We start from the raw sequence: 25,428 nt of genomic DNA, 5'->3' as shown, positions 1-25,428 counted from the left end.
TGAGAAACCAGATGGAACACTCCAAGGTTGAAAAGGTCCATTTCTTCCCTTCACCCTATGTCCATAGTAAAGACAGGAAATGGGGGAAGAGTAGGAGGGCTGGGTAAAATTTGGTCAGGCATTTCTATGATGGAATCCCTCTTGTTGTGTTTAACCCTCCCCCTTCACCTCAGCTCCTACATGAGATGTAATGGGAATAAAGTCATCTGGGGAAAGGCTCAGCTGATATATTGACTCTGAAGAACAACACGTCCAAATCTCTGCACGGATGTTGACTTCTCATAAGCAACCTTAATGGAAACAGATGGATAGGGAGGAAGGATGCTTCCTAAACCCTGTCTCTTGCTTGCAATCAAAATAACCTCATCAGGGCCATCCACATGCTCCCTTTCTCTAGGTAAATCAGAGATTCTGACTTATGGTGCAGAGAAACATTGGCGGCTGCTGACGGCGACATTTACAATGTGGGGAAATACAAGGAGGCTATTTACAAATGGGTCATGTTCCAACGTTCATTTGTAAGTCACCCAGAAAACACAGAAACAATATTGTCTGTTGTGGTGAAATTTCAGACCAGCCCATAAAAACCTCTCTAACCCATCGTGTGCCCATAGCACAGCATTTATAGTGCTATACACATTGACCCAGGGATGTAACTGTGAAATCCATTCACAGTTAACAACTTTGAAAGTCTGAAGGACACCACACAGGGAGCAATGAGAGAGGGACTATCCCTCCCCACAGGACAGGCAGGAGGCTGGGAGGAGGGATCCCTAGGTAATTGTTGATGGGTCCTTAGGGCACAAGTTGCAGATGGCGGGGATGGGTGCAGAGAAAGGAAGCAGAAGTGACAGGCAGAGGAAGTCTGCCAGAGAAAGGAACACGACAGGATTCAGACGAGAATGCCTAGCCTCCTCAGGGTTTAAAGTCTTGGCTTTATTTCTGAACCAAGGGTTGGTGTGGGGTGATGATAAAGAGAGCAGCAGGGGACACTTCAGCCAGGGCTGTGTCTCTAGGTCTGCAGGAGGAAGGGAAATACAGGGAAAAGGCAGATAGCTCTGGTGGGAACAAAATACTACCTTTGCCTCTCCGACCAATGCCCATTTTATCTACCCTACTCCAGCTAACATAAGACTTGTGTCAACACTGGAATGGGGTAAAGGGGGTTCTAGGTTGACTAAGGGGAAAGGAAGAAAGGACTCAAAATAATGACCCCGTATTCTGGCAATGAGGAAGAAGGGGCTGATTCAACACCACCAATGTGGAGCAGTATGCTTCTTAATTACAAATTTCCACTATAAGAAAAGCTTTACTTTTTAAAGTAATAGGGTATTTGAGGGAAGAAATCCAAAGGCCCAACACATATGACATTAAATCTCAAAGAGTATCAATCAGATACAAGATAGGATTTTAAAAAACAATGCCGTTTCTTTAGTTCATCACCATCAAACACAGATCAGACCATGGGATCGGAGGCTCTCATTCAAAAGTAAATCTTCCAGTAATGGACTTCCAGATTTGGGATGTTGCCAAAACACTCCCAATCATGAGTAAAAACAACGCACTTCAGTTCTTTTAAACTCTCAGATTCTGCATGATGGTTGGAGCGAGGCTGTGAGGTTGTGGGAAGACATTACTGATTTGTAGAGCAGCCTACGTAGACAAAGTAATCAATAGGTTTTAAAATGATTTTATAAAGGAGTTTCAGACTTCTGTTTCTGCTCCAGGTTATAATGAGCTGAAAGAAGCATCCCTTACCACAAAAAAAGAAACAGATAATCTTCAAATTCAAGACTTTTTTGGAACTTAGTGGAAAGCTGAAGTCACAGAGCAAACAGCCTGGCTCAAAATCTGAGGAGTCACAGGTGCTGGCAGAGAGAAGAGAGATATGAGCCCTTGCTTAGTGGGGCAGATGCACTCAGACACTGATAAAAAGAAATCAATGAAATGAGCAAGGCTCAGAGCAGATGAGTAGGGCAGTGAAGCTCTTTGTGGTTCCAAAAAGTGGAGCTTCCAGGAACCCCACTGGGTGTTCATAAAAAAGATCAGAAAGAACCTTAGAACACCAACCATGTCGTGTAGTCAGCAAGAAAGGAAGGGTAAAACATTCCTCCTGGACCTTCCCCTCCTGCCTTCCCTCAATGGAGCAAAAACATTATTGGTGGAGAAAGAGTAACAAATATTCTTACCTTAGGAAACTGGTGAAAACTCAGTGCAGCTGAGGAAGGCAGACGTAGGATAGGAAAATACCCTAAGACCCAGTGACACTGTACCTAAGACTGAGATTGTATCAGAAAAATCAGAGACAACCTCTCTTTGCTACTGTCCTGCACAGACAGCTAAGCTGGTAAGCTAGGAACAACAAGAAGCAACAGCATATTGCTAGGAGTGGGATGGGAGAGAAGTAGAGACTTTCTCTGAAATACAGAGCAGTAAGACCTGAGTTGCATGGCTGAACAGGCATTGCTCAGGCAGAACAACCTCCACCCTAAACACAAGGAATCTCCAAAGGGATGTGAAGTCTGTGGTAACTATAGTAACAACAACCTCAAACCCAGACCAACTCCTGATTACTCATCTATTACCTCCCGTGACCACATCAAGACACAAAGCAATCATCAGAACCAGACTCAGGTATGATACGGATGCTGGAGCTATCCGATAGAGAATTTAAAAATAACCGTGAATAATACGTTAAAGGCACTAATGGAAAAGTGGACAAGTATATGGGTCACTTCTGCATAGAGATGGAAATGATAAGAGTCACATGGAAACACTAAAAATGAAAAATACAGTAAGAATGACCTATAAAAATCTTTAAATTGGGCTGGGCATGGTGGCTTAGGCCTATAATCCAAGCACTTTGGGAAACTGAGGCAGGCAGCTCACTTGAAGTCAGGACTTTGAGACAAGCCTGGCCAACATGGTGAAACCCTGTCTCCATTAAAAATACAAAGATTAGCCAGGAATGGTGGCACACATCTGTAGTACCTGCTACTCGAAAGGCTGAGTCAGGAGAATCTCTTGAACCTGGGAGGCAGAGGTTGCAGTGAGCCGAGAGCATGCCATGCGCACTCCAGCCTGGGCAAAACCCTTTCAATCAGCTCATTAGTAGACATGTCTCTGCTAAGGAAACAACAGTTAACTTAAGGTGGGTCAATTAAAATTACCCAACTTAAACATAAAGAGAAAAATGGTGCAAACAAAGAAACAGAACACGCAAGAGCTATGAGACAATGTTAAGCAGTATGACACAAACATAGCTGGAATTCCAAAAGAAGAGAGCAGTAACATGGTGAAGAAATATTTGAAGAAATACTAGCTCAGAATTGCCCCAGATGAATGAAAGACACTATACCATAGATCTAAGAAACTTGGAGGTTACAGATCTAAGAAATTCAGTATGAGAAATACACAACAAAACAAAGCCCAGGCAGAATTTAGTTAATAATATTGCACCAATGTTATTTGCCTATTTTCGATCACTGTACCATGATTATGTAAAATGTTGGCATTAGGAGAAGCTGGATGAAAGGTATATTGGAACTTTCTGTACAATTTTTGCAACTCTTTTATAATTATAAAATTATTACAAAATAAAAAGTCCTTAAAAAGTGGCGTTAGTGTTAGGAACTACATGGAGAATGTACTAGTGATGCTTGTGACAGGAAAAGAAAACTTTCTAAAGAAATTACTCTCCACACTCACTTATTCTCAACCTCCTGCATTTGTGTTCCTCAGTTGGATTTTAAATCAGCTTTGAGGTCTATCCCAGGAATCCAGGTACATCACTTCTATGGAAGCTATCTTCCAGTCCAAATAACCAATTTACAATGGAACTGTAAGATCAGACAAATGTGTAAGGAGTATTATATTTATCTTGGATTTTACATGAACTTCTAAAATAACTATTTTCTATTTATTTGAAGCATATTCTAAAAATTGGTACACTTTGGAAATTTAGTGGCACAAGGTACACGGTCATAACTTGAGAGATGTTACATAGTAAAAAGAAAAAAAAGGAGATAAAAAGGAAAAAGAATCTGTTTCAAATACTATATAACTTTACCAGCCCCAACGGATAATTTACAACTACTATGTCAATAGACTGCTAACATCCATAAAAAGGTAGCTTTCTTACCAAAATGCAAGAATTTAGAAGATTAGTATCTAAACAAAATACAAAAACAAACTGGAATGAAAGCCTAGATATCACATCTAAAATTGTCTTTTTTTTTTTTTTGCAGGGGGTGTCTTTATACACTTCTCTCCCTCTACCATATCCTGCTGGAGTTCCAGGCCCATTCTGAAGCTCCGGAAACTCCTCAGAAATGTTTGGTCTCCTGAATCATAGGGATCTCCCATGTTCACTGCTCCTCCGCCACCCATTCTCATGTCTGTTTCTTTCGGATCCATGTAGCCCACTTGGCCGTAACTTTCCTCTCTTTGGGATCTTGTTTGTTCTTCCATCTCACATTGATGAATCATCTCTTCCTGTCTTCTACATCGTTCCTCCTCTAGCCTCACATTTCTTTACGTTTCTGCATTTCTTGATTGTGAAGTTCTACCATGTGTCTTAGTTCTTCCTGTCGTCTCATCAGATCTTGGTGTAAAAGGTTTGCTTGATGTTCATGATTGACATCTCCCATTTCATTTTCCAATTTGTCTTTTGCATCCTTCATGTTTTTTCTACTTGTTCCCTTTGCTGTTTTTCAATTTCATCCTAGGACTTCCATTGCTGAGAATATTCATACTGAGATGTGCCATGCTGGACAAAACGAAGAGGGGTTTCTCTCTCCATCTGATGCACTGGATTCTTCTATGCAAGTTTTTCAGGAAGACCATCCTAATAGTCTAGTTGTTCAAGTGGTTCCACAATGACTGGACGAGTTGCTGTCAGCAAGAAAATACCTTCATTGTATCGTTCAAATGCCTTTCTTGCTGCTCCTTTAGAAGCAAATTCAACAATGCCTTTCCCTATAGAATCTTCCACAATCATCCACAATTACAACAGCCCTTTCAATAGGACCAAACTGGCTAAAGGCTTCTTCCAACAGTTCATTGGAAACATCAGGTGAAAGATTACAAACAGAAAAGGCAGCGGCATGTGTGGCAAAACAAACTTTAAGTTGTCTACCTCTCATGGGCATCATCGAGTTCAGCTTTGGGAATTTCAGCCAAAGCTCTAGATTCAAGTGTAATAAAAATCCTTTGCCTCTGTTGACAAACTTCTCCTGGTACTCCGTATTTAGCAAATAGTCTTTTGAATTCTTCCTCTGTGATATCAGCAGGTACATTCCCAACAAACAACAGACATCGCTGTGTATGTTTTCTCTCCAGGCTTCCTAAAGAGTCACCAGTTGGCTTTAAACCCCTCTGAGCTGGAGATCATTTTTTTACTGTGGCCCACAGGCGGGGGTTCCTGGTGGTGCTGCTGGTGGCAGGGTGAGTGGTGCTGGCGCAGGGACTGCCCGTAGCATTGATGCAGTGCTTAGGGTGGCCACCAGAAGTGCTTAGGCCCAGGCCACCACCTGGCTGTGGTCCACCAGGCATTTTTGTCACTCTTGAGACTACCCAGGCCTGGGGCCTGCTTAGACCCTGAACCCTGGAAGAAGTGGTGGGGATTCCGCTGCTTGGAGGGTGGGTGTTGGCGCCCCGTGGGCGGCCGAGGTGAGGTGACTGCAGGCAGCAGAATCGGGCCTGGCTGGGATCCTGGCAGGGACCAGTAGGTCGGGGAAGTGGTGGGTGGGGCCCAGGGGAGACTAGCGGCTACTCTGGGAACGGGGCTGGGTTCCTGAGAAGCCAGCGGCTTCGAGAGTCCTGAGGTGGTGGCCGTGGCTGCTGCAGCTGTGGCTGCTGTGGCTGTGGATATGGCAGTGGCTGCTGTAGCAGCAGCTGATGTGGCAGTGGCTGATGCTGCTGTTGGTGTAGAGGCGGTAGCAGAGTCAGAGGCTTGGGACTGCTCTGGCCCAGGCCAAGACTTGTGGGGCCAGGCGGCGGGGAATGGAAATCATGGAGGCCATCCCGCCACGACTCCAGACCAGATCCCGAGAAAGTCAAGGGGCGGTCGAGGCAGAAGCGAAGACGACGATAGGGAAACAGAGGCCACCTTGCTTCGCACAAAATGGCAGATAACACAGGCCTCAACCTTTCTCCCAAAAGGTTTTGAGCAATTCCAGATATATTGATTGATTGCACAGGAGTATGGGGGCTGACTGCTGAAGGAGACTTGGATCCTGTGCTCTAGGAATAAACTGCATAGAAAGGGCCATAAAAGAGTCAGGAGCCCAGGCTCCTCCACTGACCAGCAGCAGGAGGACCTCGAGGGAGCTGTATCTCTCGAAATCTTACTTAGGTCAGCTCAAACCTGGGATAATACAAAATGCAAAGGTTCCTGTGAAGGCCTTGCCATCATCTAACAGATAAAACTACTGTTTTCAGTCACTGGTGCTAGCAGTTACCAGTAAAGACTGGTTAAGTCTGAGTGAAGGGCTCTCAGACTAGATGGAGGAAAGAGAAGCGCCTGCAAGCACAATACACCATCTTGGGAAGACTGAGAGGGGAATTCCAGTTGGAAGAATCTGAAAAGACTTCACAGGAAAACAGAATGCACGACACTGGATACACAGAAGTTGAGAGCAGGGCTTCCTCCATGAAAGATCCTCGGCGTAGGAATATCAAGGCATGCACAGGAAAGTAATTATTCAGCAGCAGGTGGAGGTGGTTAGGAGGGGTGGTAGGAGATAAGGTTGAAAAAGTAGGTCCAGATCGTGGAGTTGTCCGGTATAGCCAACACTGTGGATTTACATAAAATCCAAATTTACATAAAGTATTATAGTTTGGATAATATCACGGAAATGTAAACCCTGTCGCTTTCCTTAAGGAACTGGAAAGCAAACCAACCCACTCGGTAACCTTACTCAACTCTAGGTGTTTTGAGTTCAGTATTTTCTCCCGACTCTTTCAACCCACATTTGCCCATACTGTTTCGATAGCTCTGAAACAATCACAGCATTGAAAGCAACATAAGATGGGGCAAAAAAAAAAAAAAATATTAAAAAATAAATGAAATAAATGCCGTGTCTGAAGAGCTGAAATAGGGCTCTTCCTGCTACAGGCTCCTGGACACCACATGTTCATCCCTTGATTAAGTGAATGAATTTGTCTTCAGCATGTTCTTTCTGTGCCTCTTTCAGCTTCTTTCCTCCAAGACTGCACACTTTTCCTTCTCTTCCTACCACAAGTTCCTCGCAAGAAAGCTGTATACAACTCAACTCAACAAAAACCCATGGTGTTGCACCTGGTGGTTGTATTTTGAAAAGATTTCCCTACATCATTCTGGTACCAGAGAAGAGTATATTTCTTCAGAGACCTTCAGAGCATGAAAGGAGACACAGTGGGGGCCGAGATCTCAAGCATGGAGCAGAGACAGCTCTCCAACCTTGGTCCTGTCACTGAGGGAGGAACCACAGAAATGTTACTTAACTGATTTGAACTTCCTAGCACTCAGTGACAAAGCAGAGATAATGAAAGTGTCCACCTAAATGGTAGAAGAGGGGATTAAATCTGATAGTGCTTGTGAAATGTTACAAATAGGGCTTGATACACAGACACAAGATCAGCTGATTCAACCACTGCAATCCCCACTGAGTGTGGGGATCTGAAGAATGCTGCAATTCCTTGGGCACCAGGTAACCACAGCAAATGGGAGGGGTCAAGGGGCTCTTTGGAACCCAAAAGTTGAGATCTCCTAGGAAGGAAGAATTTTTAAACTATAATGGCCCTGCAGATCCAGAGGATTCCTGAGTCCTCACGAGCTACATTCCCCAGTGACTCTGCGTCCTGCTTGCTGGTCATGCTGATCTCATCCCAAACCCTACACCCGAATCCTATTCCTGATTCAATCGACCTTCTGGCACCCCACCCCTCTGCTGCCCTTCTGACTCCCTAACTGGTAAGCCCTTTCATCCTTCAAGACCTACACAGGTCCCCCACCTCTCCCAACATCTTCCCTGACCAGGCAGTGGGCATCAGGCCACCAATTGTGAAGCTGCCTACATCAAGGGTCAGTTTCCTCCACTGAACTCTGGATCACTGCATGAACGGAAAATAAATCTCGGGGCCCCCAAATCACTCAGCTAAAAGGAAAAGTCAAGCTGTGAACTGCTCAGGGCCAACCTGCCACCCACTCTATTCAAAGTCACCCTTCTGCTCCCTAAGATAAATGCACATCTGACTGCCTCCACTGGAGAGGCTAATCAGAAACTCAAAAGAATGCAACCATTTGTCTCTTACTTACCTTAGACCTGGAAGCCCCCTCTCTGCTTTGAGTCTTCCTGCCTTTGCTTTGAGTTGCCCTGTCTTTCCATACCAAACCAATGTTCATCTTACATATGTTGATTGACATCTCCTGTCTCCCTAAAATGTATAAAATCAAACTGTGCTCTGACCATGTGGGGCACATGTCACCAGGATCTCCCAAGGCTGTGTCACAAGTGCGCATCCTCAACCATGGCAAAATAAACTATCTAAATTAACTGAGACCTGTCTCAGAATTTGGGTTTAACAATTCAGAATTCTGTCTCCTCCCGGAGGCAGGTTACTAGGTCCTGCAAGCCTGAGACCTGGCTTTCTCCTCCTTTTCTACCCTCAAGACATCTGGGGACATTCTGCTAAATGGCCAATATTCTATACACACATCGATGCAGGACCACATCCATGACCTTAAGTGAGGAAGAACTGGGACTCTGGTTTAAAAACCTCCATCCTTTCCCAACACTGCTGAGACGGGGAAGGCTGAGAAGCAATGCCTGCCATACTAATCGAGCCACACCATTCATATCCATGCAGCTCTTTGCCTGCCCATCTCCCTGTAAGCTCCCACCAGCTTCAACTCACACAGAACATATGTCCTTCCAATTTGTGTACAACCCAGAGCCCCTCTTTCCTCTGAGCCTTTCATGACTACTCCAGCTAAACTCATGTTCCTTCATCTTTGACCTCCCATAACATCACAAATTTTCTCTCATAATACATTCTTAACAGGAAGCCTAAGCCAGGAAGAACAGTGCTATCTCCATTAAGCAAACAAAAAGGGGCAGGATGCAGGGCTCATCCCTGTAATCTCAATGCTTTGGGATGCCAAGGTGGGAGGATCACTTGAGGCCAGAGGCTCAAGACCAGCCTGAGAAATATAGTGAAAGCCCATTACTATCAAAACTTTAAAAAAACTAGTTGGGTGTGGTGGTACACATCTGTAGCCCAGCTGCTCCGAAGGTTGTGGTGGGGGAATCACTTGAGCCCAGGAGGTTGATGCTGCAATGAGCCACGATCGTGCCACTGCACTCCACCCTGAGTAACAGAGTGAGGTCCTGTCTCAAAAACAAGCAAGCAAAACAAAATTAAAATTAAAAACCCCCAAATCCTCTGACCCACCCATCTCTTCTAGGAAGCCTGGTCTATGTTCTGGGCTTGAGTAGATGCCCTTTTATTACGGTCACAAAATCTCCAAGACATATCTCTATCATGGCATTTACCATACTGTGTCATAACTGTCTTTTAAAGTGATGTGTCCACCACCAGACTGCAGAATTCTTGAAATAAGGACTGGGCCTGATTCAGCCCTGTATGTATGGGGCCTAACACAGTTCTTGGAACATAGTCAGTACTCACATAATGTATGTTGAATGAGCGAATGAGTGCAACCTTCTGACCAAAAATAAACACATACATACATACACACACATACATACACACATACCAACAAATCATGAACGTTTTCCCCTGGGAACTAAATTGTTTTGAATAAGGAGAATACAATTGACAACAGCAAAATCACCAGAAGGGAAGGCCAGATTTGCCAGCTTCTGCAGTTGCAGCAAAATGCTCCGTGTACAAGTTCCATCTGCCCCAATTCATGCTCAACACAGCTGGTCCTCAGCAAAGGTATCAGGACTGTACTATTAGTCTCATAATTCCACGTTCCTTTTCTCTGACCCTTCCCTCTGGTTGTCTCTACCCTGGAGGTAGGAACAGCTACACAGTTTGCAGGGCCCAGTGCAAAATGAAAATGTAGGACCCCTTATTTAAACATGATCAAGAATGTCAATTCTGAGACAGCAGAATATCTATTCTACCACGGGGCTCTTCTGGTTACAGGATCCTGATGGAGGGCCTGGGAGCTGGATTCCTGCCAGTTGCCAGAAATCCAAGACTGGACTAGTTTTTTCTCACCATCACCACAATGAAGGATTCACTCTACAAAGTACAGCCTCAAACCATGTATTTGCATGTAAGTTCTCTTATCTCTAATTTTGGAATGAAAAGCATTTTTCCTTCCTTATAGAGACTTAAAGCATCAGCAAACACATGGGGATATCTGAGAGCAGTGAAAGGAGAGAGGGGCCCGGTGGGAGAGGAACCTCAGAACACACAGGCCTATTCCACACTTCAGAATAAACCACTGGGTTGACCCAGGACACAGTGAAGTGACGGTAGTGAGAAGGACCCGAGTTCTGCCACCCATGCTTCCCTGGGGACGATGACTGAGTATCCAGGCCTAAATCAGGCCCTGATGTCCTTTTGCTATCCTGCTTGTGAGCCTCCTCCCACTATACCTCAAATACAAGTGCGACCCATTACTACACAGAATCCCCACGCTTTTTTATTTCTGCACCAAGATGTCCAGATACCTCTCAAATGCCCAGAATGCACCTGAAAGGCTGTCTTATGATTTCTGCCTCAGGTCACAAAGTTGCTGTCACTGAAATGGCATACTGACACAAGGGCCCATTTCCTGTCTGCGAAATTCCCCGGCCCGTTGCTTACTAAGCGTGTAGGACCTAAAATTATATTTGACTCATCCAGAGAACCTTTAGCAAAGTGACCACAGAGCATTCCTTAGAGGCTACTTAGTGAAGCACCGACAGGTGAAGTAAAACACTCACTATCCCCATGAGGTGTTTGTTGTAGAGAACAGGAGGTCGGAACTGATGATACAGCCTGCTAATAAGTTTTTATAGCTATCTCCTTGTGTCTTTGTTTTAAAACAAATCTTAGGGTGCCCTCCTGGTGCGTTTTGTGCTGCTACAACAAACTACCTGAGATTTCGTTATTTACAAAGAACAGAAATTTATTTTCTCATAGTTACGCAGGCTTGGAAGTCTAAGATCAAGGTACAGGCAGGCTCAGTTGTCTGGTAAGGGCTGTAACCTCCAGAGGAGAAGAATGCACTGTCCTCCCAGGGTAAATGGTGTGAAGGCAGAGGCCGGACATGGTGGCTCATGCCTAAAATCCCAGCACTTTGGGAGGCTGAGACGGGCAGATCACTTGAGTTCAGGAGTTAGAGACCAGCATGGACAACATGGTGAAACCCCGTATCTACTAAAAATACAAAAATCAGCCAGGTAGAGTGGTGTGTGCCTATAGTCCCACCTGCTCAGGAGGCTGAGGCAGGAGAATCCCCCAAACCTGGGAGACAGAGGTGCAGTAAGCTGAGACGGAACCATTGCACTCCAGCCTAAGTGACGGTGAGACTCCATCTCGAAAAAAAAAAAGGAGTAAGGGCAAGTTACCAAATGCTACATAGAACCTCTTTTACATGGACCTTAATCCCTTACATATATGAGAGATAAGCCCTCATGGTCTAACCATCTTTTAAAGGCCCCAACGCTGAATGCTATTACATTGGTAACATCTAAATTTTGGAGGGGACATATTCAACCATAGTACCCCCAAAGCCTTCATGTTCATGTGGAACATAGCTTAGTTTTATCTCATCTCAAAATCAAGCCTTTTGGCATCTGACCCACTCTTAGCACACCACTAACCCTGCAGAGACTGTAGGAGGGTGAGCTACACAGGCTGGTGATGGAACAACCCTTGGACATAGCATACACAAAAGTCTCACACAGGAGTCGCGTTATCAGATGTTTGGATTGTGAGACACAGTTTGGAAAAAGCTAAACTGTTTGATGGAATAATATCAAACTCATGTCCGTGGGATCTATTTAAAAACAGGAAATCAGAGCCAAAATATGTGCCACTTAGATCTCAGGATTAGTTTGTATGTCCCATCCTGAAGGAGTAACTAAACCACACACATAAAGAAGGGATTTTTCTGTTTACTTGAGACAAACAGTGAGGCACAGGATTTGATCGCATCTCTACTCTTGTTTTCCCAGATGGTTGTAAAAAATCAGTGCTATTACATAAGAATCCAACACAAAAATCAGTGCCAATGGAGCATCTGGGGAAAGGGAAAAAAGAGACAAGTATCACTTCCTCTGTGTTTTAGGGATAATAATGAAATCAATACAGATAAATTAGACATCTGTGTGATATTTTACCCCTGCAAGCTTCACAGAACTGTAGAAAGTGACCACAGCTAGACTAGACCTTTTAAGTCATGTATCTGATTCCTTCCTTTATAGAGGAGGATCCCAAAGGGGAGGGGGTTTGTCCTGCCTGGGTCATGTGGCAGACTAGATGGCAGAACATTCCTAAGAGATGGTTGCTTGGCAAAGCTATGGAGAAAAGCTTTGTATTTTGCAGACAAGAGAGACAGGAAGGCTGGGCTGGGTAGGTTCACAGAGGACATCTACATTAAGTCTCTTGCTGACAGATTAGGAAACTGAGTCTCAAGGAGCTAAGGGTCTTGGTCAAAATCACAGCTTCCCAAGCTTGCATCATCATGCCACTTCTCTCACCATTAGCTTTAAGTTTTACATAACTGTGATCATCTGCAAGCATGCCTTAGACTTTATTATTTTTTAAACATGAAGAATCCCCATATTTGTTATACTACTCAGGGTTCAGAAAATTTGTTGCCTTCATTTGGAACTCTCAAAGTGTGGAGAACTCCTGTTTCTGACCAGGTTTTCCTATGGACTTTTGATAAATTCCTTCAACTTTGGATTACTGAAACCCAAAACCCCAAATCACTCTTTCTAAGGTTAAGAACCCAAAGAAGTTATTTTAAAGATATATCTCCCCCTTATAAGGTCCTATCACTTGCTGTAGCTCATTACAGAAGACAAATCTCAGATCAGACCTTTCCATTCCCTTCTTTCTCCTTAACGAGGTGTAGATCAAAGAATCATGAGCCAGGATTGAAAAGGTCCCCAAATGTAATTCAGTCTGATCACCTCTCTGAAGCTAGGATCATGATTTATAACCTCCTGGCCAAATGGTCACCCAGTTGATGACAGAATTCTTGTAGTGCCAGGAATTCCACTTTGTTCTGAAACATCACTATTCTCAAAGCTACTCCTTATATTGCACTTAATTCTATCACCCCTGCAGCTTCCTCTGACCTGTAGAATGTTTCATAAGGCTCTGCTTCCTGTGACTATAAAAGATTGCCTCCACAAGCTTGTGTTATTGTTAACATTTTTTGAAATGAAATAAACCGTTTATAATAGTCAAATCTCTATCAATATATCTAAAGTGTTTGCTTTTATTTACTCATCAGGCAAAAACAGTTGACTATACTTTCACCAAATATGGAAGATACATGTGGACTGATCTGCCTTAAAAAAAGCAATGTGCGCTCATGAAAGCAGCACTGAGCAGCTATGATGAAAGCGTCTCTAAAAGAAAGTCAGCCAAGGCTCAGAGCAAATATACTCAGGGGCAAGAGGCTGGCGTCACTGCTGATTGAAAAAGATAGGCCTTATGTATTAAACTACTGTGCAGAGAAAAGCAGACAGATTTCAACTATGAATGCAGATTGCACATCACAAGGTCACACATTCCGAACTGCAGACACTGATTTGTAATCAAGTTCTTTTGCAATTGCTCTGTATGTGGGCAGCTCTCTGTGGCACACCCCAGGGAAAGTGACAACCAGGATTTTTTATATGATATTTAATGATTTTCCCCGGGGTCAGCTAGTAAAATAATACATGTGGAAATGCTTTATAAACTGTAAAGTACTATAAATGTGATGTTGCATCATCATGGTTTTATTTTGAACTCTTATTGTGTGATTACCACGTGCTTACACTGGTTAGCTGCTGAACATTCTAGACATTTTTACTGTCTCATATAAAAGATTTTTTTTTTTAATTCACACCAAAGACTTGATCTTCTAAAAGATTTCTTTACCTGGCCCTAGGCTTATAGAAACTGATGATACACTAAAACTGCATAAATTTATGATTCACATATAAAGTCTAAAAAAGCATAAAAGAAACTGCCCAGAGAACACAGGCATAAATAGCAGCAGGAAGGTTTTTGATTTGATGAAAATGAGTCAGTTTTGCCTGTAGGCCCATGAAACGATGGTTGTATAACCAAAGTAGGGAGTGGGGTCAGGTTGACACAGCTATATTTCCAGGCAAGATGAATTATACTCTGTTCAGAAAAGGGGAAAGAACTAGATGCCCTCAGAAGGTACTTCTTTTCCCAAATTATTAGTTGATTTTTGAACCAGTAACAATAGTAAGAAGATATTAACAAGCCTTCCAAGAAACTTAACAAGGCTGCTGTCTTCTAAAATTAGACACAACACAATTAATCCTACACTGTTCTTTTTTTTTTTTTTTTTTCTTTTGAGACGGAGTCTCGCTCTGTTCCCCAGGCTGGAATGCAGTGGTGTGATCTCAACTTACAACCTCTGCTTCCCAAGTTCAAGCTATTCTCCCACCCGGCCTCCTAAGTAGCTGGGACTACAGGCATGCACCACCATGCCAGGCTAATTTTTGTATTTTTAGTAGAGACAGGGTTTCACTATGTTGGCCAGGCAGGTCTTGAAATCCTGACCTTGTGATCTGACTGCCTTGGCCTCCCAAAGTGCTGGGATTACAGGTGTGAGCCACTGCGCCTGGCCCCAATCCTAGGCTGTTCTGTGCCCATGAAAAAAAGAGACATGAGCCATTCATCTCACTAGTTTCCACGTGCTCTGACAATCTGTGCTAAATAATATAGAGATTAAGGACATGGACTCTGGAGTTAAGACTTCCTGAGTTCAAATCCTGGCTGTGTCACTTCTTAGCTGAATAAATTCAGATATTTACCTCATTAAACTATACTTGCATTTCCTCATCTATTAATGGGATCATTACAAGAAAAAATAATTCGTAAATGTGGCTGGCACACGTAAGAGCAGTAATATGTACTTGCTCTTATTCTTTTTATGGGCTTGCTAACCAAGCCCAGTTATAGAAGTGCCTGTGAGAAGGGCTAAATAAAAACGCCCTGTCGGCCGGGCGCGGTGTCTCAAGCCTGTAATCCCAGCACTTTGGGAGGCCGAGGTGGGTGGATCACGAGGTCAACAGATCGAGACCATCCTGGTCAACATGGTGAAAACCCATCTCTACTAAAAATTACAAAAAATTAGCTGGGCATGGTGGCGTGTGCCTGTAATCCCAGCTACTCAGGAGGCTGAGGCAGGAGAATTGCCTGAACCCAGGGGGCGGAGGTTGCGGTGAGCCAAGATTGCGCCATTGCACTCCAGCCTGGGTAACAAGAGCGAAACTCCGTCTCAAAAAAACAAAAAAACAAAAACAAACAAACAAAAAAAAACGCCCTGTCATATTTTATTTGGGTTTCAAAGTTTTATGTTTATGTATTTTTAAAATGAAAGCAAGAAGCTCTACCTTCTTCTGCCAAGGAACAATGAAACTGTCCACTCAATGACTGTGGTTTCCATGAGAAAGTAAGTGGAAACACATGTTTCTGAAAAATGAAAAGCCGTGCCATACCTTTGGGGTCACACACATAAAACTTTCCACCAGCCATCCCAGAGCCAGCTGCCAACCTCCTGCAGCTGGAACCTGCCTGGGTACCAGGACCCCCAAATTGCTTTTCTTCTCCTTCCCCGCAATTCACAAAATGCTAACCTTCTATGAAATCGGAGGCTGTGTAAGGACGGTGATTGGGGCTGTTCTCTGCAGGATTGTTCAGGGTCTCCAAGGCTGATTCAATGGCTTCCACCAACTCATCCCGCTTGTCCTTTCTCACAGGCTTCTCCTCCGGGTGGCGGGTAAGGCCAGTCTCCAGCTGGTACACTTTCTGCAGAGTGAAGCTATCAAAAGGCACTGCTGCATACTCCGTGGCCAGCTTCACACCAGTATGCACTTCTGCCTTATCCACCTGTGAGTGCAGGAAGGCCAGGAGGTCAGCCTGGGTTTTCTCTGGAGGGCTCCTGTCCAGCCCCAGGACAGCAGCATCGCTGGCTTGGTACTGCCCATTCCTGAGCTGCTCACTCCTCTCCTGCAGCTCCTCCTTGAGCTGTGCGATCTGCCGCTTCAGGCTGCTCACGTAGTTGCGGTGCTGCTCCTCCCACTCCTGCAGGATGGCCTGGTACCCCTCCTTCCCCGTGGGGCTGTTGGCCCTTGGCAGTGCCAGCTGCTCCTCATCACCTTTTGGGGTGCAGGCCAGCATGTACAGGACGGAGATGGCACAGCAGAGGAGCACCAACAAAACCACCACCCGGGAAATCCACGCAAGCAGTCCCCGGCGAACCATCATCATTCAGGAATCAGCCATGCGTCCAGAACTGGTGGCATCCCTGAAAGTTGGGGCCCCCACGGAAGGGCTTCCTGGGCTAGACCACAGAAAGCATGCATTTGGGGCCCCCAGAGCTGCTTGCATCCATTTCCTTCTAAAATGAGTTCTGCCACTTGGAGTTAACCATCACACAGAGCAGATTCTCTACTTTTAAAGGATGATCTTGCAGGCAAAAGCAGTGACTAAAGTGAAATCTCCAGGTTTTCACCTTCATTCCCATCATAGCCTTCCTGATGCACAGCCAACAGCAAGAGGGGACCTGGAAAGAAACACAAATGACAGCAGCACTTAATCAAGACAACGACTCCCTCATGCAATCAATATCCAATAGATCTCCTGTGAGAGTTATGGAAACCGCCTTTGATAGATGATTAACTATTGTTAAATGTGTATAAATCAGAACATAAATGAACATCTACAGTATAATGCAAATAAGCAACAAAGGACACGGAAGAAAGATTGGAAGGAAAATGGCAAAATGTGAACAATAATTCTCTCCAGATGGAAGGATTAAGAGTCATCTTTCTGCTTCTATTTTTCTATATCTTATAATTTCTGTACAGTGGCACACGTTCTGACAGTTAAAGGGAGAAAAGCAAAATGTTCATGACATTGGAGTTGCTGGCAGGGGACTACTTGGCCAGAGTCTGTGCTGTGTTTGTTTGGTCCCTCCAAGTCTAATGTGACCTCCAGTGTTAAGAGGTGGGGCCTGGTGGGAGGTGTTTGGATCAAGGGGGATGGATCCCTCAGGCATGGCTTGGTGCCTTTCTTGCTAGAGTGAGTTGTCACTCTTGGCTCCCATGACAACTCTTTGTTGAAAAGAGCCTGGTACTTTCTCTCTCTCTTCCCACTCCCTCTTGCTCTCACCATGTAATGCCCGCTGCCCTTCACCTTCCACGGTGAGTGGAAGCAGCCTGAGGGTGTCATCAAAAGCAGATGCTGGTGCCATGCTTCCTGTACAGCCTGCAGAACTGCGAGCCAGATAAACCTCTTTTCTGAGTCATGCAGCTTCAGGTACTCCTTTAGGGCGTCACGAATGAACTAAGCCTGCCAAGCTGGGGTACATACAGCCAGGTGAGCCCACAGGGCTTCACCTGTCTGCACTCACTCAGAGCAGGCCTGAAAGTGGATCAACATTGTTCCTAAGCTTTCTGATGAGGAACTGGGGATGCACCCAGAGGTTCAAATACACAAATAATAAATGTGGATGGTAACACATCCAGAAGGGATCGGGACAGTGGTTCCAGCTAACTCTTCAATTCTGCTTGCAGACAGGAGACAGTAAGTTTATCATCGAAGGGATGAGGTTGGGAGAAGAACAGAGACCAGAATCAGAAATACTGTCCTGTTGGGACCCAAATCTCAGAAATATCTCTGCTCCAGTGTCTTTGCGGAATTCTGTGTCCTGATTGTTCATCAGAAATACTCAGACAGGTCCAAGGGCCTTTCACATACTCCGCTCCTCAACTCTCAATCTCCACAAATGAGAAGCCAGTCTGACTGCCTTCTCCATCTCCCCCAGGGGGTCACCCTTCCTCCTCCTCCACCCATTGTGGACATTTCCACAGCACACTCCTTTTCAGATATTCTCCTTCCTTAATCCCATCTCCTTGTCTTCCCCCACCCATCTTAGACAGAAAAAACAAGTAAAACAATTATTCATGGAAAATAGACCAAATCGAATTTCTTTTCTAGGGACAGTCTAACGAAATCTTTCTAGATGCATCTTTCTTTATCACTTCACTCACAAACAAGCTCCCTGAGGGTACCATGCCTTTGCCATTTTATAAAAACTTGACATTTTAAGTAATTCTCATGATAACTCAATAATTCTTCACATAGTCTTCACCTGACTCAAAAAGCCAGATTCTGAGCCAATAATCATCTCATTTACTAGTAGTCTGTGCCATTTAGTGATGAGGAGAAGAGCCCAGCCCAGACAATTTGCAAGTTCAGGACCCTTGGGAGAGGAGAGAGAGTTGTTCCTCTCAAAGACAGGATGTTAACAACCTCCTTGACTTTACTTAAATATTCACTTGCTATACACTATGTCTGTATGCAACAGTTCCTCTTCTATTACCCAGGAGATGCGCCTCTTAATGATACTGCTATGCTATCAAAATAGTTTATTTCTCAACTGTTCTTAAACCTTCAACACTTAATATTCTAATATTTCCCTAAGCCCAAGTATTCTCTCTACTGTAATTTAGAACAACACAGTTATTAGTGCTAAATATAAAGTATATGTTTAGCCCTGGAAGCCTTTTCCATCTGATGAAAATCCTGGGATTTGTATAATTACTATAATTCTGTGATTGAAAATAGCTCAGCTTTGGTGTTCAGGCACCTTGCTGTTTTTAATGAAATCTCTCAGATAAACTCATTATATCCAAGTATTAAATTACCAGTGAAGGCATGTTACCATGCTATTCAGCCACTTTAAAGACTCCTACTTTAAAGAGTTTGTCACTAAAGACAAAACAAGCAAATCAAAACACAAAAATGAAATATTCAAGACATTTTGTTGTGTTGTGTTGAAACTTAAAATTGTATTCGCATAAAAAATGAAAATTATGTTGGGTAACTGAACACTGTTTAAAAATTAAATAATCTGTGATTTAAAAATTTAAAACTATTCAGTATGATATTGGCTGTGGGTTTGTCATAAATAGCATTATTATTTTGAGATGTTCCATCAATACCTAGTTTATTAAGAGTTTTCAGCATGAAGGGCTGTTGAACTTTGTCGAAGGCCGTCTCTGCCTCTGTTGAGATAATCCTGTGGTTTTTGTCTCTGGTTCTGTTTATGTGATGGATTACATTTATAGATTTGTGTATGTTGAAGCAGTCTAGCATCCCTGGGATGAAGCCTACTTGATCGTGATGGATAAGCTTTTCGATGTGCTGTTGCATTCGGTTTGCCAGTATTTTACTGAAGATTTCTGCATCAATGTTCATCATGGACACTGGCCTGAAATTTTCTTTTTTAGTTATTTCTCTACCAGATTTTGGTATCAGATTAATATTGGTCTCATCAAATGAGTTAGGGAGGATTCCTTCTTTTTATATTGTTTGGAATAATTTCAGAAGAAATGGTACCAGTTCCCCTTTGTACGTCTGGTAGAATTTGGCTGTGAACCCATATGAACCTGGACTTTTTTTGGTTGGTAGGCCATTAATTGCTGCCTCCAATTCAGACCTTGTTATTGGTCTATTCAGGGATTCAACTTCTTCCTAATTTAGTCCTGGAAGGTTTTAAGTGTCCAGGAATTTATCCATTTCTTCTAGATTTACTTGTTTATGTGCATGGAGTTGTTTGTAGTAAACTCTGACAGTAGTTTGTATTTCTGCAGAATCAGTGGTGACATCCCATTTATCATTTTTTATTGCATTTATTTGATATTTCTATTTTCTTTTTTATTAGTCTGGCTAGTGGTCTATTTTGTTGATCTTTTCAAAAAACAGTTCCTGGATTTATTAATTTTTGAAGGTTTTTTTTTGTGTGTGTGTGTGTCTCTGTCTCCCAAGGGTGCCCTCTCTCACCATTCCTATTCAACATAGTATTAGAAGGTCTAGCCAGAGCAATCAGGCAAGAAAAAGAAATAAAGGGTACTCAATTAGGAAAAGAGGAAATTGGATTGTCTCTATTTTCAGATGACATGACTGTATATTTAGAAGACCCCATTGTCTCAGCCCACAATCTCCTTAATATGATAACCAACTGCAGCAGTCTCAGAATACAAAATCAGCGTGTAAAAATCACAAGCATTCCTATACACCAATAAGAGACAAACAGCTAAATCAAAAGTGAACTCCCAATCACAACTGCTAAAGAGAGAATAAAATACCTAGGAATACAACTAACAAAGTATGTGAAGGACCTCATCAAGGAGAACTACAAACCACTTATCAAGGGAAGAAAAAGAGAGGACACAGATGGAAAAATACTCCATGCTCATGATTAGGAATAATCAATGTTGTGAAAATGGCCATACTGCCCAAAGTAATTTATAGATTCAATGCTATCCCCATCAAACTACCATTGACCTTCTTCACAGAAATGGGAAAAACTACCTTAAACTGCATAAGGAACCAATAAAGAGCCCTCATAGACAATACAATCCTAAGCAAAAAGAACAAAGCTGGAAGCATCATGCTACCTGATCTCAAAGTATACTACAAGGCTACAGTAATCAAAACAGCACGGTACTGGTACCAAAACAGAGATATAGACCAATGGAACACCACAGAGGCCTCAGAAGTAATGACACACATCTACAACTATCTGATCTTTTACAAACATGATAAAAACAAACAATGGGGAAAGGATTCCTGTTTAATAAATGGTGTTGGGAAAACTGGCTAGCCATGTGCAGAAAGCTGAAACTGGACCCCTTCCTTACACCTTATACAAAAACTAACTCCAGATGGATTAAAGATTTACACATAAGACCTAACACCATTAAAACTGTAGAAGAAAACCTAGGTAATACCATTCAGGTCATAGGCATAGGCAAGGACTTCATGACTAAAACAGCAAAAGCAACAGCAACAAAAGCCAAAATAGACAAATGGGATCTAATTAAACTTAAGAGCTTCCGTACAGCAAAAGCAAGAACCATTAGAGTGAACTGGCAACCAAAAGAATGGGAAAAATATTTGCAAGCTACCCATCTGACAAATGGCTAATATCCAGAATCTACAAAGAACTAAAACAAATATTTAGGAAAAAAAATAAACCACCTCAAAAGGGGGCAAAAGATATGAACAGACACTTTTCAAAAGAAGATATTTATGTAGCCAATAAACATATGAAAAAAATGCTCATCATCACTGGTCATTAGAGAAATGCAAATCAAAACTACATTGAGATACAATCTCACACCAGTTAGAATGGCAATCATTAAAAAATCTGGAGACAACAGATGTTGGAGAGGATGTGGAGAAATAACACTTTTACACTGTTGGTGGGAGTGTAAATTAGTTCAACCATTGTGGAAGACAGTGTGACGATTCCTCAAGGATCTAGAAATAGAAATTCCATTTGACCCAGCAATCCCATTATTGGGTATATACCCAAAGGATTATAAATCTATTTATTATAAAGACACATGCACATGTATGTTCACTGAGGCACTGTTTACAATAGCAAAGACTTGGACCAAACCCAAATGCCCATCAAAGATAGACTGGGTAAAGAAAATGTGGCACACATACACCATGGAATACTATACAGCCATAAAAAAGGATGAATTCATGTCCTGTGCAGAGACATGGATGAAGCTGGAAACCATCACTCTCGGCACACTGACAGAAGAGTAGAAAACCAAACACTGCATGTTCTCACTCATAAGTGGGTGTTGAACAATGAGAACCCATGGACACAGGAAGGGGAACATCACCCACTAGAGTCTGTTGGTGGTGGGGTGAGGGGAGGGATAGCAGGGTGCATGGAGATTGGGGAAGGATAGTATTAGGAGAAATACCTAATGTAGGTGACAGGGGAATGGAGACAGCAAATCACCCTGGCATGTGTATACCTATGTAACAATCATGCAAGATCTGCACATGTACACCAGAACTTAAAGTTAAAAAAAATTAAAACTAGAATATCCTCTTGTTCTGTTCTATATTTTTCTTCAAGATCTAGTTTGGCTTACTGAAATTCACTAGTATAAATTTCAATGTCATTTGGTATTCCACACTTTGGAGAAAAGGAGCAAAAGTGGAAAAGACATTTTTTTCAAGAATGAACATTTTTTAAAGAAATAACAAAAATTCATATGAATTGCTGCCCAAGAGGCCATGATAAATTTTTCCTTTGAAATGTCAGAAGCAGCTAACACATGTCAGAAACAAAACCGCATTCTTTAACAGACAAAATATTTGTGAACCATTCCAGCAGTCTCATCTGTAATCAAAACCCTGACAACTTGTTATACTGAGGCTGGGAGTATCTGTTTTTTTGAAGTTAAGAGAGGCTTTTTATCCTTTGGATTCTTCCTTCTGTTAAGACTTCAGGTTTTTCCTTTGGATGCACAAAACAACATCCTTAAAAGTGGGTGTTGGCCAGGTAGCTCACACTTGTAATCCCAGCACTTTGGGAGGCCAAAGACGGGTGGATCACTTGAGGTCATGAGTTTAAGATCAGTCTGGCCAACATGGTAAAAGCCTTCCTCTCCTAAAAATACAAAAATTATCCAGGCATGTGGTACGCACCTATAATCCTAGCTACTAGGGAGGCTGAGGCACGAGAATCACTTGAACCTGAAAAGAGGAGGCTGCAGTGAGCCGAGATCACACCACTGTACTCTAGCCTAGGCAACGAAGTCAGACTGTGTCTCAAAAAAAAAAAAAAGTGGATGTCACTACCACCTCTGCCCCTTTCAGGAAAGAACACCTTGATGACACATACCTGGACCAATGTATACCTAAGCCACAAAAGCTCTGTGCAATCTCCTTCTTTTAGCAGCACTGGGAGAATTAGAAAGTTAACATTTACGTGTTCACAGACTTGTAGATGGAAAGCACTGTGTAATTACCAAGCATTACTAGAAGTTAGAGATGACAGTGAAAATACAGCTTTATGTGATCACAGCAGCATTGAGCTACTATTTTAAGAACTTAGGCATCCAGATTTTTAGACTAGCTCAACCTCTTGGGTTAGTTGTGGAACACAGACAGTAGGGAAGGAGCAAGAAGCCCCTGTCAGCAACAAACTGTAAGACCCTTGGAAGAAGGGATATGCAGTCCTAGGTTTTTAACTGTAGAAAATCCCTGTGCTCATCAGGTTTCTTGACACTGATGTTTTTAAATGCTCATCCTTCCTAATTGCTTTACCTAATACTTTCCTAACCCTGGTCAACCCGCCAGTGATGGATCTGTGATGCATCACGTCTCAAACTGTGGATTTACTGATTAGAATGAAGGAGATATCCAAGTACAGTGCCTTTCCTGCCATTCTTACCATCTCTGGGCAACAAAACAACAGGGAGGTTTCCTCATGGTCTTCTGTGAAGGCTAAACACTGTTGCGAAGCAATGCTTTCTAGGGCTCACTCCGATCTGAGACCAGGAAGCAACCTGGGCTTTTCCACATCTCCAAATAACATAGTAATGACCCAACAACAGAGGAGTCACAGTCAATTCTATCTAGGATTTTGTCTTTATTCATCCATATAACAAACAGGCATGAAGCACCTAGTATGTTCAACGCACTGTATAAAAAGTTACAAGAGATGAAAAGGTAAACCAAGAACACATCCCAGCCCCAGCAAACTTACTAGCTTGAAGAAGAACTAATGTCCTTTCAAATAACTGTAATTTGAGCTCCAAACAGACAAATATCATTAAAATAGATATAAAGTGTTAATGCCACGTTCCCACCGAGCAAATGTACGGGTGAGGAGTAGGAGACAAGAGGATTTGAAAAGTACAAATATAATACATTTGAAAAATGACAAAAAGATTAAGATCAATTTTATAAGTACTCAATATTTGTCAAGATAAGATATGCGAGTAGTTACAGATACTGTTTGCCATTTCATCTCAGAAGGTAAAACTAAGGCAGGTCAGGTTTTGTTCGGAGCCTAACACTTAACCCAAATGCGGCCAGAGTGCCTCCTGGGATTGCTGTGACTAGGACAGAAGTTGCTCTGAGTTTGGATGTAAGCATTTCATTCTGCAGATTTCAGTGAACATGTTGGTCCCAAGAGCTGTGTACTCTGCCAAGATATGTCCACTAATGTGCACAAGAAGCTCATAAACCAAGAAAGACTCAAGGACAAGCTCTGCTGATGAAACACCGTCAGGGTCAGCAGCAGGCAGAAAGGACGGTGGCTTCATGGCGAGGCCAGGTCAGGCAGCACTACATGCTACAATGACAGGCCTTGTAAGTGATAAAGGAAACTATTCAAGGAACGGCAATAAATTCTGCAAGACATCCCCACCCCATGTGCAGACACAGCCAAAAGTGTTGATGGTGAAAAAATCAAGCAGTGTCTATGGGGTCAGGAAGTGGTAGACCTAAGCCCTTTTGCCGCAGTGTGAGTCTATTCCACTCGGGCACATACAATCAGCTTTTTGACAACGAGAGCACAAACTAACCTTCAGTCAAAGGATTAGCTGTACCAACAGAGCATAAAATGAAGTCATATCTCTCAGATAAACATGCCATGCTGGATGTGTGTGGAAAGGATTCTTATTCAGAGTTTTCAAATGCTCTAAAAAATGGATATAAACTCAGCACTGTAAACTTTATTTGAACATAGGGCTTCATTTAGAATTCTCTCTACCTCAGTTGAATTCCTGTATACGAGGTGTGGTAGCCAGGTCCCAAGATGGCCCTCAATGGTCCCTGGCTCCTATTATTCATACCACTATGTGCTGCTGTCACACTGTACTGGGGGCTTAATGTGTGTGAGTGTATTATTCTGTTCTCACACTGCTATAAAAAACTACCTGAGACTGGGTAATTTATAAAGAAAAGAGGCTTAATTAACTCACAGGTCCACAGGCTGTACAGGAGTCATGGCTGTTGAGACCTCAGGGAACGTACAATCATGGCGTAAGGGAAAGCAAGCATATCTTCACATGGTGGCAGAAGAGAGTGAAGGGAGAGGTGCTTCACACTTTTAAACAACCAGATATTGTGAGAACTCACTCAGTATCATGAGAGCAGCAAGTGGGAAATCTGCCCCCATGATCCAGTCACCTCCCACCAGGTCCCTCCTCCAATACTGGGGCTTACAATTCAAAATGAGATTTGGGTGGGGACACAGAGCCACACCATATCAGTGACCAACAAATATGGCAGAAGAAGTGGTATGGCACTCCTCAGATTAAGTTGTAAAAGGCTGCAGCTTCTGTCTTGGGTGCCCTCTTTCCCAAGCAAGCTACTGTGTTGTGAGCAGCGCTG

At 43.0% G+C, this 25,428-nt stretch overlaps 1 protein-coding gene and 1 pseudogene across 7 annotated transcripts in view; both read right to left on the bottom strand.

Annotated features, from left to right (window-relative positions):
- CSGALNACT1 (chondroitin sulfate N-acetylgalactosaminyltransferase 1) overlaps nucleotides 1-25,428 on the bottom strand; it is a 364,064-nt gene that overhangs the window by 92,876 nt on the left and 245,760 nt on the right. For all 7 annotated transcript variants that reach the window (XM_035270112.3, XM_054243779.2, XM_008979204.4 and 4 more), the window contains one exon: nucleotides 15,843-16,771. In XM_035270112.3, the coding sequence (XP_035126003.3) occupies nucleotides 15,843-16,476 (634 nt within the window). In that variant the 5' untranslated portion in view covers nucleotides 16,477-16,771. The remainder of the gene's footprint in view (nucleotides 1-15,842; nucleotides 16,772-25,428) is intronic.
- Nucleotides 3,989-5,768, bottom strand: LOC144578942 (splicing factor, proline- and glutamine-rich pseudogene; annotated as a pseudogene).

The sequence above is a fragment of the Callithrix jacchus genome, chromosome 13 (genome assembly GCF_049354715.1).
Source record: "Callithrix jacchus isolate 240 chromosome 13, calJac240_pri, whole genome shotgun sequence".
Taxonomy (NCBI): Eukaryota; Metazoa; Chordata; class Mammalia; order Primates; family Cebidae; genus Callithrix; species Callithrix jacchus.
This window is presented reverse-complemented; position numbering and strand designations above follow the sequence as displayed.